The sequence below is a fragment of the Fukomys damarensis genome, unplaced genomic scaffold (genome assembly GCF_012274545.1).
Source record: "Fukomys damarensis isolate Sample0158 unplaced genomic scaffold, DMR_v1.0_HiC HiC_scaffold_8, whole genome shotgun sequence".
In the NCBI taxonomy this organism is placed as follows: domain Eukaryota; kingdom Metazoa; phylum Chordata; class Mammalia; order Rodentia; family Bathyergidae; genus Fukomys; species Fukomys damarensis.
Window position 1 is genome coordinate 18,918,043 of NW_022900920.1, and position 13,533 is coordinate 18,931,575.

The 13,533-nt window shown below is 43.4% G+C and overlaps 1 protein-coding gene across 1 annotated transcript in view; it reads left to right on the forward strand.

Moving 5' to 3' along the window:
* Nucleotides 1–3,448, forward strand: part of Cacul1 (CDK2 associated cullin domain 1) — a gene marked incomplete at its 5' end in the record, with an annotated part of 70,870 nt that extends 67,422 nt beyond the window's left edge. Inside the window, one exon of the mRNA XM_010634656.2 lies at nucleotides 408–3,448. Within this exon, the coding sequence (XP_010632958.1) occupies nucleotides 408–595 (188 nt within the window). The remainder of the gene's footprint in view (nucleotides 1–407) is intronic.
* Nucleotides 3,449–13,533: the final 10,085 nt, after the last annotated feature.

Sequence of the window (13,533 nt, forward strand, 5' to 3'; positions counted from 1 at the left end):
CTTTTCCCTATCCTCCCACTCCCCTACTCCTTTGGACATTTTCTTCCTATTTCACAATATCAACTATACATTTTGATCCTTATTTACACTTTTAGTTTTTCACTGTACATAACGCACCTTAACTCTTTCTTTTTACCTTTCCTTCCCAAAACCACATGATTTTAAGAGGCTTTAAAAATAAGTCTTGGGCTGGGGATTTAGCTCATTGGTCTGTCACTTGCTTTGCAAGCACAAGGTCCCGAATTCGATCCCCAATACAAATAAAAGTTAAAAATAAATAAAAATAAGTCTTCTTTTGAGGGGTTGGGAAGAGAGTAAGAAAAACGTGGAATAAGCATATTTTTTTCCATTCGCAAGTGCCATCTACTCTTCATGCTTTTTCCTATTGTGGCATTTTTTTCAGACAGCCCCTCCACATGTGCAAGTTCCAGGGGATACAGATAGTGAATGTGTTGAATGTACGTTCCTCCCAAAAAGAGGAAACACTGGAGCTGCAGAGACTGTGTTTGGAGCGCAGCGGGGCCTGCAGCACTCAGGAGCTCTTCGTAAGGCTGTTCTCGGGAGAAGATGCTGGACTTCTAATTTTGGTTTGTAATTTTAAAAAGACTTAACAAAAAACAAAAACAGAAAAAACAGTTGCTGCTAGACTTGGGGGTGATTATAACATGGGACAATCTTTTAATGAGGCTTATCTATGGATTCTTTGAGGAGCTAGCATCTTGGAAAGTGACCGTTGCTAAGTGAAATCCGACAGCCAAAATCAGCAGCTTCCTCCAAAAATACAAGAGCAGAAGAAATCTTTTTTTTTTTTTTTTTTAGCACTTGTTTTATTTGTGGACTTGGCACTTCACATTGGTTTCACATGTCATGATATCTTTTGCTTTTAAAACCAAGCAGATGGTTACAATACAGTATTTTTCACCCGTACCCCAAACAGCCCCCTTTAAAATAAGAAATGGTCTTTGTTTAGCATTACAGCATCTGGTTAAAAGAAAATATTAACTCAGTTTTCATCAGAACCTTTACCCCATCAGTTCACAACCTTTTCCTACTCTGTGCCTTGAGCTTCATGCACTTTGCAACTGTGTGATGGTATTGTTAAACTTACAAATGCTTCCTGGAGAAGTTGCTGGTATCCGGAACCAACCCACCAAAATGCCAGGTGTGTCTTTGTGGCAGGATGTTATAATTAAATGGGAAAGTAGAAGTGTGGTGTACCTTGGTCAGATCCCCCCGGTGGCACCAGGGCATGTTCATGTTAATGTGGGGACCAAATCTCATGCAGCTTTTCCATTCCACTGTCACCTCACCTGATTTCACCAGCCTCTGTAGGGTGGGTAGTGCCCTAGTCCTGGTGGGTGGCACTGCAGCACGAATGCCCCCTTTTCATACTTCGAGGGAATGCCCGGTGGTAGGAGCAGCTCCCTCTGACACTCTAGGAAGTGCTGTAGTTACTAAAACCAAATGTAATCCATAGTGTGGACTTCCTGATCCATTTCATTTCAGCAGAAGAGATAACTACTTTGAAAAGTAGAGCCTGTGTCTCTCAAACAATATATTTGACGTTTCAGTGGAATAGGGAGGAAGTCACACTGCTGATTTAAGGCTTGCTTCCAGCTGTGGCAGTGCTACATTTTCTGTTTCATTACACCTACAGTGCTGTTAAATTTTCCATAAAAGTCTGAAGCTTATTCTAGTTATTTTTGAAAGGCAAAGAAAAGTCAAAAGATATGGCAAGGGAAAAAATATTTTTCTTCTGTTTTGCTTGAATGTAAATTCAGCATAGGCTTCACTCTGTTGGGCTAGTGATGGTCAGTTTTTCAGAGAACGGGAGTCGTTCAGGGATGCCATTACGCTGCTGATCTGCAGGTTTTTCACAGAGCTGCCTCTGCCAATTCAGCTTGTCCTTTTAGGTGAGTGTGATAGGTATGGGCCTTAAAAGTGGGATATTGAGAGCAAGTAAATCATCTAACAGAAGTCCTTGATTGGTAAAATTACACAGTGGAGTAAAAGTAAAGGTGAGATATATTTTTAAGTACTTAGCAACCACAGTTGATGCTTTTTTGGAGGGCTTTGTACTCATTCACCCTGAGTGTCATGGATTGTATTGATGAACACTGACTTACTCTAAGAACCATATACAGGCTCTATGAGCTAACGTACCTCTGACATTCTAGTATTGAGAAAGAATTCCATTTTATCATAAAGCCTAAATTTTACCTTGCTCAGTGGAATGCTTACTGTAGACTTATAAATAGTGCATGGGACTGAAATGTCTCCTGAGTGGCTTTGATGATATTTCTGAAAGGAATAAAATTGGAGCATTTCTCTAAACAGATGAATTTATAGTATTCTAATAACATACCCAAATATTTTTTCTGGGAGAGAATATTCTTTTTTGGCCAACAACAGAATTTTCCCTATTTAAAAAGCATTGTATTATGATGTGAATTGGCATTAAAACCTTTGGATGCCTTTGCATTATTAATGGAGAAGCATTTTATATTCCTTTTATTAGTGTGTGTTAACAAAAAAAGTAAGTAAGGAAAGTCTGTAAAATTTTGCTTCTCAAAATCTTTGCACAGTGACTGTAGCCAGCTGTGGGTCAGGCTTGGTACCCACCAAGCTGTTACCAGAAGGTGCCCTGAAGGGGCACACATTCACCCAGTGCATGTGCCCTGGCTATTCCCAATCTTGGTCCCTGAGGTACATTGCGGTAGAAACCTATTCCTGTAAGCTAAAATTGACATTGCTTATTACTCGAAATTCTTGACAGAATTCTTAGCTTGTAACATGAGAGGAAAGAAAATTTGTTCCCCTCTCATTTTTTATTGACTGAGAGTACTACTATTTGCCAGAAAGTATTTTCCTCTTCTTTTTATTTGTATTCTTGCCGGGACAGTATATGGTTTTTCTACCCCAGCTAAATACTGGCTTTTGTAAGAAACCACTGGAGACAGAGTATTTTATATGCCAGTTGATTGGTTAGTCGACACATACGATTGGTGTGGCTAACCTGTCTAGTACTTCCATGCAGCCAAAAACTAGACTCTTAGAAAGCAAGCCAGGAGCCAGCTCAGTCATCTTCAAATAATGCATGTAAAAGAAATAGGTAATATTGTTTTAAGAGACGGTACGTATTTAAAGGCTGGCCTTAAGCTTCTGTAACAGTGTCATATCTCATGACCCCTGTTATCACAGCTGCACCCTAACCTGTCAGAAATTATTACTCCTTCATTTTGCGGGGGACAAAAAGCAAAACCTGGTGGTGTGACTCCCGGCCTAATGGTTCTGAGGCAGGGCTAGTAAGAGGAAGCGCCAGCCTGGATCTGTGACTTGAGCATTATTAAGCTTTGCAGAGAAGTTTTTTTCCTGCCCCCTTGACAGATTCGTACCCCTTTCATTAGGATGACGCCAGGTAGTGGGTCAGTGAGATTGTGGAGGGACGGATGCCCGTGGCCGTGAACACTGCACATGTTTCCTGTGCTCCGACCTGTGTGGCCACCACTCCCCTTGCTGTATGCTATGCTTTCTGTCAGGTTGCAAATTTGCACGCGTGAAAAAATTCCTCAGGAAGAGTTTGCACATGCATCACCTCGCAATATTCTGTACGGACCAGATGAGGGATTTGAAGTCTTTTAGCACAAAAGGATACTTCAGAGTGGTCTGTATACTTACTAGCAAAGGTCATGGTGGTCTAGCAAACAAAATTGGTTTCTGCAGTTATAAAGTGAGCAGGAGCATTTGTATCATAGTATTTAAATAACCCTTTTGCACCATCCTGTAATCAGAATAACACCCTTCCCAAGTTTGTGTTATTGAGGCTGCCCATATTTTGTTGATTGTTCCCCCATCTTAATTGCAGATAATTATTTCTGTGGTTACACAGGAGAGGCGATGCCCTTGAGGACAAGTTCCCTTGCTTAATAAGCAGCTATTATTAAGCTGAGCATTGTTTTATGAATATACACTAATCTGAAGTATGAAAGAACAAGCTAAAAAGCAAGCAAAAAATTCTGCATTAGCTATCTGTTACTGTATGGATGTTTTGACTTGATTTTTTTATGGGGTGTAACTGATCTTTTAGCTTGGAATGTTAACGTTTACTTTAATCCAAGTATAGACCTCCTAATGGGACTTTAAAAATCCAAAGTTAGAATGTGAATCCCTTGATTGATACCTATAAGAGGGTTACAAGACCTTTTCAGTTGTGATCACTGTTTTCAGTAAGATCATGTAGGGTGAAGTTAAAATGGAGCTTCTAAGAAGATGAGAAATGGCTGTCCTGTTACCATTATTGCCCTATTACAATTGGTCTCACTTTGGGGTCACCAAAGTATGTGAAAGGAGTCCTTTCCAAGGGAAACAATTCTTCTGTCCCCCCATTGATTCAAGTCACTGATGCCTCCTCCACTGTCTTGAGACCCTATTCTGAATCTCTTTCAAGATCTGAGTGACACAAATCCATATACTGTTTCAGCTTATGTTGATGGAGTGGCCATGGGAGAATTAAGAAAATGACAGAGAACCATTCTTGTAGGCCTTGGGGTGTGTGTGTGTGTGTGTGTGTGTGTGTGTGTGTGTGTGTGTGTGTGTGTGTGTATGGCACCCCTGGTGGTTTGAAATCATCTTCATTTCAGGTTGGACTGCAATGTTTAGAGAATATTTATGGATTATAATTCTGGGAAATTTATAGGGTGGCACTGGGGTTAATTCTGTGGTTTGGAAAAAATAAATATTTTGCATCATTTCTCACATGTCATTTCACCATTCTAACTGTGTACTAAATGTAGAAAGATTGTGCATATTCTCTTAGGAGGGTGTGTTTTATTAAACAGATGGCAATTTACTTGCTCCTGTTAGTCCACTTTGTCGCCATTACAGCCGTGGAATACAGGAGAAATTATTCAAGTGTGAAGTTGTGGGGAGCCATGGTTAGAAACAGGAATGTATATGTAATTTTGGCAGTCATATGTTGGCTCACAGGTTCCTGCCATCCACCAGCACAGCCAGGCAAGGAGTAGCAGCAATGAAATCTCGTCCCTGGTGGTGCTTGACGGTCAAGGTGTGGTAAGCTCAGAAAAGTTGTTCTGTACATCATTTCAGTCCAAGAAAACAAAAAGATGGATGAAACAGTTATTGACATGGGATGTGTAGCCACTGACTTTGGCTCTGACCTTTAACCCTTGGTGGATTTTGAATCCTTCTCTATTAGGGTGTGTAAGATCACTCTGACATTGTGGTTCATGAAATAAATCTTGTACAGAGATTCTTGGCCTTGGTTATGTTATGTTGTAAATCTTACATGGATGTGTCTCTGGCCTTGATACTTGGTTATTTGCTTTTGCCTACAGTATGTTCTAAGGCCTCCTGAGCAGTAACCGCATTCAGCGCATATAGTCACCACAGTTCACCACCCTGCAGGCAGGGTGAGTGCAGGTCTTAATTGATGATTAAACAAAACATATAAAACTGTGCATGTAACTATACTTAGAAAGTTTTACATACTCTGTTGACATATGTAGTATGCATATAGGTTTGTATGTAGTAGCCTCCCCCTTTACATACTTGTATAATTTCTTTCCATTGTGGGCCTTCAGGAAACACTTTGGCTTTGAAATTTTTTTGAGTGGATTGGCCATGCTTTCTGTATATGCCATGTCCCTTTGTGTTTTCCTACTGTGAAATTAGAAATAATCCTCCTAAGATTCTAATTTTACAATTACAGTTTTTCTTCCGGTGTTGGAAGCTTGCTTTCCAACATTGTTCTCAGAATGCCCCCCCACCTTAACTCAAGCCTGTTGTGGTATCTTAACTTTTAGTTAACCAGGTCTGAAAGAATTCATTGACTTTATCTTTGTATTTGAGTCACCTGACAGATTTCCTTTTTGAGCTGGATAGGATGCTATTTAAACATCCTTCCTTCTAGCATATTCTTTTTCTTTTACAGAGTACAAAAACTGCTACCAGAATAAGTTCTGTATGTGTGTTTAATTTACTTCCTCTATTGGCCTTTTTCTTATTGGACATTTCAGCACACCTCCCTCAGTAATTAATAGATCATGCAGAATACCAAATTACTAGAATTATTAAGGAACTAGAAAGTCAAACAGTGCAGATAATAAACTTGACCTGGCATGTGTGTGTGAGAATACATTACACCCTTCAGCAAGAAAATAAGCATTGTTTGCAAACCAAATCTAAGCGTATTTAAAGTATAACAGGTGCTGACTACATTGGATGTACAGGGTCTCAAGGGATGCAAGATTGGTTTCACATTAGAGAATCAGTTTAACTCATATTAGTGGGTTAAAGTTGTATGGGCAAATTGTTTATGAAAACGTAGAGAGTCTACAAGACAAATTAGAAGAATTAAGAATTTATCAAGAGGGCCAGGCTGGTGGCACATGTTTTCCTAGCACTCAAAAGGCTGAGCAGGAAGATCACTGTGAGTTCGGGGCTAGCCTGGGCTACATAGTGAGTTCAAGTCTAACCTGAACTACATAGCAAGACCCTGTCTCAAAAACCCAACAGCAAGAAAAAGTTCATCAAGGTTTCTGGGACAGAATCAGTATGCAAATGTAAGTTTCATTTTTATGTACCAGCTATATACAGTAATGGGTTTTAAATTTTAAAGATGTAAATGTAATAAGAACACAAAGAACATAAAGTACCTAAGAACAAAGCTTGATGAAAAGTATATACTTAGGAGAATATGATTAAAATAAAAACCAAAGCCATATTGGTCTCTAAACGGAGATGGACAACGAGTCCCAATTTCATCAAGATTTGGACTCTTTCTCCAAATTGCCTGACAGACTTGTTTCAGCTCCAATAAAATTCCCAGCTGTTTTTATTGCCAATCTTGACAAGGTGTTCCTGAGATACAAATGAAAGTTCACAGGGCCAAGGGTACTCAGGACAGCCCTAAAAAAGAATGAAGTGTGAAAACAGCACTGTAGGATTATAAAAGTTGCTATAAAATGCAGCATTTAAAACAGCTTTGATAATAGAAAGTAGGGAAGCCTTTCTCTGATGGGAAGGGAATGAGAGATGGAGGAGGTAAGGAAAAGGGAGGAAAACAAGTAATTAAGATGCATTATGTACATGAACTGCACACAAGTGGTGTAAATATTATGCAAATATCTACCAATTTTTAAAAAATAAAACAGCTTTGGCATAAGGAAGGGTTTCATGAACAGGATGGTGCAAACTATCAATTAATAGAGAAATGATTTGGCTTCATTGATAGTAAATACTTTTGTTTACCAAATAAGCCCCAGTGACAGAAAAAAACTGGCCCGTTGGGAATAAGATGCAGATACTCACAGCACACATCAGTGTTAAAGAGCGCCAGAGTGCAGATCTGTAATGAAAACAGCTCAGGTGAGGTGGAACCAAACACAGGCAGCCATTTCATGGGAGAAACAAGTGGCTCATAAACATGAAAAGATGTTCAGCTTTATTTAGTAATCAGGAAATGTGCATTAAAATCATAAATGCCATCTTCTAGCCACCAAATTGGCAGAAACTATAAAAAGTCAGAAAATACCAAGAGTTGGAGAAATTATGACAGCAATGACCTGTTGCTGTTAGTGCTGTAAGGCAGTACCACCTAGGGAAGTTGAACCAGGCATTTCTGATAGCCCACTCTGTATCCTTAGACTCACATCCATGGGCACAGGAAGTTGCAGGAATGTTCTTATCACGAACACCTTTAGTAGCAACCAGAAAGAAGCACAGTGGCTGGGGATATAGCTTGGCAGGAGCACACTGGCCTAGCATGCGCGTGGCCCGCTGTTCAGTCTCTGGCATGGGAAAAAACAGGTACAAGCAGGAGGAAGGGAATGAGGGAGCCAAATGCCTGTCAGCAGCTCAATGGATATATGAATATCCATTGAGCTGCTGACATATATGATATATGAAGTTGGTTTGCACAGGGGAATTCTGTAGAGACCTAAGGGCATCAGATGGAGCTGTGAGTGTCCTGTGAACGAGCCTCAGAAAGCATACTGAGGGAAAGCAGCCACTCAGAGCCAGTGTGAACACGATAGAAAGTTCACACTGGGAAAAACTGTGGTTTAGGGTTTCTCGTGCAAGTAGTAAAACTCGAAAGGAAGAGAATTATGATTTTCTTATGGGAGGGATAGTGCAGGGAAAGAGAACAGAGGATCCCAGAAGCTTAACACTTGATAATAACATTTTGACTGTTGTAAACACATCTCTTCCCTTTGAGCTAATATAAACTCAGTACAAAACCAATCCAAAAGCCAGAAGGCTGTTTGTTTTTAATATAATTTAAAAACGTGTATAAACAGACGAACATAGGAAGATATTCAAAGAAGAGAGAAGGAAATTGTTGTATCAAAAACCAAAAACAAAATCACATTTTAAAAGGTACAATTATATTAAGTTACACTGGTGTAAACATAGATTAACGGACAGTGAATTAAAATACTTTCAGGAATTTAGAATAAAGGTGGCTTTTGAAATTCATTCTAGCCATGATGGGGTAGTCAGTGAAAAGTGCTGGTTATCACTGGAGAAAATTAAATTGACTTCTGTCATATAATTCACCCAGGCAACCCCAGCTAGACTAAGAATTAAAAGGGAAATTATTAGAAATAGAAGAAAATACAGTTTTTTCTTGGGATTTTAGAGGTTCTAAGAACAGAGGAATCGAGTGAGACACAAACTATAAACACCTCCATTGGGTCCTTGCACCCAGTGTGTGTGTGTGTGTGTGTGTGTGTGTGTGTGTGTCTAAAGTTTAAAATTGAATATATGCTCCCATATTAGTACACAAAAGACAAAAGGGGGAAGGTGAAAATGATTTAAAATGTTCATGTTATTTGTGGGTTTTAAATTTTGTTTTTTCTAAATTTTTACCTCTTGGTGAAAGCCGTATGATTAAAAATGCTTTGTTACTTTTGAAACTCACAGTGTTAACACTTTGTGAAGGGAACTCAGTGTTCCAGTTTTAAGGTAAGTTTATTTTAAAGTTTGGTTTTAATGGGGAAAAAAATCACTCCTTTGATATCTGTGGGTCCAAATGACTGCTCACTGAAAGAAATTTTCAGTTCCATTCACCAGTTTTTGCCAAGGTGTTTGTCTGATTATCAGTATAATAAATTTCCATCGTGTCCATGGTTGGTAACCTGTTCTTGCTGAGTAATGAGGAGTGTTACATTTTTACATTTGCTAACAAAATGGGTTGAAAACCTACTGAAACTTATTTCCCCTCCCTGTTTTAAGTGTGCACTTTTTTATGGGTGACAGTTTTTGCCAACATATTTTGACAAAGCTGGAAACAAGATAATCTCTGGTGGCAGTTAGAAGTGAAGACTTGCTTCCATACTACAGATACAGCAGGGAAAAGATTAAAGGCACCAGCTCCATCTGCTGATACAGGAAAGGACATCAAAATGAGTAAGCGGGCACGAAGCAGTTTTGTCTCGCAAGGTGCTTACCAGCTTGTCAGGGCACAGGGGATCTCGGAAAGAAAAATGGGAAAATGCAGGTGAGAGGCAGGGGCTCTGGGGAAGATAGGATGTAAATGCATTTCTAAAAATCAAACTACTAATCACATCAGGTGCTGGTCATGTTCAGCTGGGCTGGCCACCCCAGACCAGGGCTCTGTCCCAGAACGAGCCCTCGGCTGGAGACGTGGAGGACTTGGAGACTTAGAGCCAGTGGCAGAGCTGGGACCCTGACCAGGACTTGTGAAAAGCAGAAGACTCAGCGGTGCCTTTGGCATTGGCTGGCTCCTAGTCCTGTGAATTATACCCCTGCAGCTCTCTGAGCCTGTCTGCTGTGCAGTAAAACCAGAGTCCTTTCTCCTTGACTTTTCCTGTTTCTCATTCTTTGCTTCTCAGTCACCACTGCCACTGCTCTGTTACCACCCGTCTTTTGGTGGCTTATGTGCCTGCGGTGTGCCCAATGTGGCCGTAGCACTGTGGCCTTTGTTGCAGGCCCCCAAGATGTGCTCCAGTATAGCTCAGCTGCCAGGATGGCAGAGAAGACCAAGTCCATGGGACCGAGCATCTTTTTGACCAACAGCAGTGACTGACACCATGGTTTGCAAGCAATCTCATATCAACAGCATTATTTTGGGGACAGTGTCCCCTAAGTTTCAAGACCTAACTCAAGTGCCCTAGCATGTGGGAGGTATAAGGGGGCACATGGAGGTAGAGATGCCCAGCAGGGCTGTCTGGAGCAGTACCCTTCAGTAGGGTCAGAGACTCCCTAAGCTACAGCGACCATCCTGAAAATCAAACCAGAGAACACCCCTAAGGTGAGGGGAGAGAGATGCAGGCTGAAGTCAGACATACTCGGGGGTGGTGAGTGTTAACCGTGGGGATATCTCCTCCGAGATTCATGGTCAGACTGGGAATTTTGGTCTTAGGCCAGTCACTGAGCCACTGTGGTCTCAGTGGCTTCACGTTTTCCTGAGATTGGCATGGGTAGTGGACACTGGAGCGGGTCTTGCTTAGCCTCCATTTGCCCTTCATGTACTTTGTTTAGGACAGCTGCCCTTCTCTGTTCTATATAGTGTGGGAGGCTACTGGCAAAGAGCTCTACCATGAGTGGGCATGTACCCAAGCCAGTTAGGCCCTCTCCCAAGGTCTGGAACAGTGGGCAGTTGAATTGCAAAGGCCAGGAGCCAGCCCTTCCCAAGAGCAGACACCAGGAGACAGTGGGGGTCCTGCTGCTGAGATCTTGGTGCTGTCTGAGGCGTGCCCTCCCGAAGGCTCCAGCATTGTCTTGCCCTTTGTGACCACCTACCATGGCCTCCTTCACACAAAGGCGGTGAGGGTCAGTGTTGATAGGCCACTTGCTCTAAGAAGTTCACCATCTCTGGTCTAGGCTGATCCCTGTCTTGGTCTGCTTTGTGTTACACAACAAAATACCTGAGGCTGAGTAAGTTAGGAAGACATTTAATTAGCTCGTAGCTGTGTGCGCAGGGACGTGCAAGGTGTGGCATTTGCTTGGCTTCCAGTGAGGGCCACCTGGCTGCATCAGCTCATGACAGAGGTAGGAGGAGGAAGGACCCAAGCACGTGGGGTTGCCACACTTGATAGCAGTCCACCCTGACAAAACTAATCTATTCTCTGAGAGAATAAGAAAGGCATCAGTTCCTCTTTGTGACCTAATCACCACCGCTTCATACCACTGCACTGCAGCATTAGCCTCAGTGAGTTTTCATGGGGACAAACTATTCAGTCCAGAGCAAAATGGTTTCCCGAGGTGGAGGCCTAAGATCCAGCCTAGAAGAGCCCACTATCATTGAGTTTCCACCAGCAGAGAAACCTTAGTGTCGTCTCACCCCAACCCTTCCAAGTCCAAGCTGCTGCCCAAATGGGCCCCCGGCAGCAGATGTCTCTGCTCACTTGTCGGCACACCTTTCAAAGCCCCATCCACACCATTTAATGAACTGCCAGACACTAGCTACATCTCACCTCTGGCTGACCATTTGTAAATTGCTTTTGCTGTGGTTCCTGACAGGGTGAAAAATGCATATCACCCTCCAGAGGAAGGTGCTCACCAGGTGGGCCTGGCAACCACAGCCAATGCCTTCAGGGCTGGGCCTCCAGGACCTTGAGTGGACAAGTGGAGCTCTGGGAGCGTGGGAGCCAGGCCGGCCTGGGGAGGGAGGGAGTTGGCAGGTACTGGGCCCCCTCCCCTCCCCTTCCCCAGGTTCTAGTCATGGATGGCCTGCTCGTCACCAGTCACAGAACTTGGTGGCTAGAGCCCCCAGTGCTACCGTCCAGTGTGTCTTGTCACCAAATTACAGGCCTCAGTCCTGTCCTCCACATGGAGCCTGCTCTTCGTGAGCCTTTGTGCTAGCCCGAGGCCAGGCCCAGAAAACGCTGTTTCACACAGCTCTATGGAGTGCTGAAAAGTGGCACTGTCATTGGTTCCATTTTTTGTAAGAGGGTCTGCTGTGACCCTGTATGCCAGCCGGTGCTAAGTTCAGGCCTCCAGCCATCCCAGGGCCATCGCCTCTGTCCACCAGAGCCCGGGCAGCACCTTCATGGAGGCACCATGGGGTCCACCTCCTGGAAGAGCTGCATGTAGGGGGCCCCTCATCTGTCCCTTTCCATCTGTGAGGCAGGAGCGAGAACCAGAGGCTGGCGGATCATTTTCTCTGGCGTTGAGCATGGGATCCTGGTTAAAAGCAAAGGCCCCCAAGCTCTGTCACAACAGTAGTGCCCGTCTGGATTCCCCACCAGCAGGCTGGGGACACACACACCTGCCAAGAGCTGTAGAAAATGATGGCAGCCACAATCAATGAGTTAAGGGGCTTTTTAAAGGAGAGCACTTAGCAGTGTTGAAAGAACGGCAGCACTTACTACACGTTCTGGCCAGAGCCCATATTCAAGCTGCCTTTTAAAGTTTCTCTTTTGGGTGCTAAAATTAGATTCTTGTTTTCTTTTAATTCAGTAACTCATCCCTGAGCTGGTTGGTGTATGAGATTTGCAGTCTCCGTGGTAATCCAGAGGGGCCACATCTTACTACATTCATAGTTGGGCCTCCATCCAAGGCTGCAATCCCTGAAAGGACATCCATGGGTAAAAGTGGCAGCTTTTGATGATTGAGTTCTTCCATTTCTAGGCTGTGCGCTGATCACCTTGTGTGCGCTGTGCCGTTTAATTGCCAAGATGGAGCTATTGATGTTTCAGTCCTAGTTTACATATGTAGAAAGTGGATTTCAGAGAGAATTTTAGTCACATCCAGAGTTCCAGCTGCTAGAGGCTAGAGCTAGGCTTACCTTGGGTCAGGCTTACCCTGAAGGCTATGCCCTTGGTCCCGGGCCACACCGCCCATGTGGGAAGGAGACTGGGTCACCCCAATATTTTGGGACACATAATGGGATTAGACATTCACCTCCAAATGCCGCTCAGACTGGCTCCTGATTGTTTCCTCTGACCAGACCTGGAGTACTCTTCACTCTGAGTGGCAACCCTGGGTCTCATTCTGGTCCAAGGGGCCCCGATGGGCAGTGAAGGGTGGGATGAATAAAGAGAGCGTGAATTAGCCCCTACTGCGATATGGACAGATAACTTCTTCCAGAGTGAGGAGCCTGATGGGGACAGGGAACCAAGAGTTAGAAAGGCCCTGGCTCCAAGCTCAGGGTGAGGCACCTGGATGTGGGAGCAGAGTTGACCTCCTATCTCACACTCCTTTTCCTTCATCTGCTGGGAAGGAAGGATAAAGTGATGTGGGTGGAGAGCATCAGTGTAACCCCAAGAAGGACTTGAAAAGCAAAGACTGAGGAACCTGCAGTATCTCAGGTGCCTGATGATTCTGTCTTCTGATGACCTGGGGCTCAGAGGTACCCAGGGTCACAGCTAGCAGGTGCCAGAGCTGAGATCTCTAGACCTGTATCCTTCCTAGACTGGCCATTGCCCTCCTGAGGAGGGACCCAAAGTAAGATCCCACTGCCTGGCATGCAGCTTTGTTACTGGCCAAGAAAGCTTCCTGCCAGAAGTTTGAGTTCCCCAAAGGGCAGCTGAGATCCATCTTGCTGCA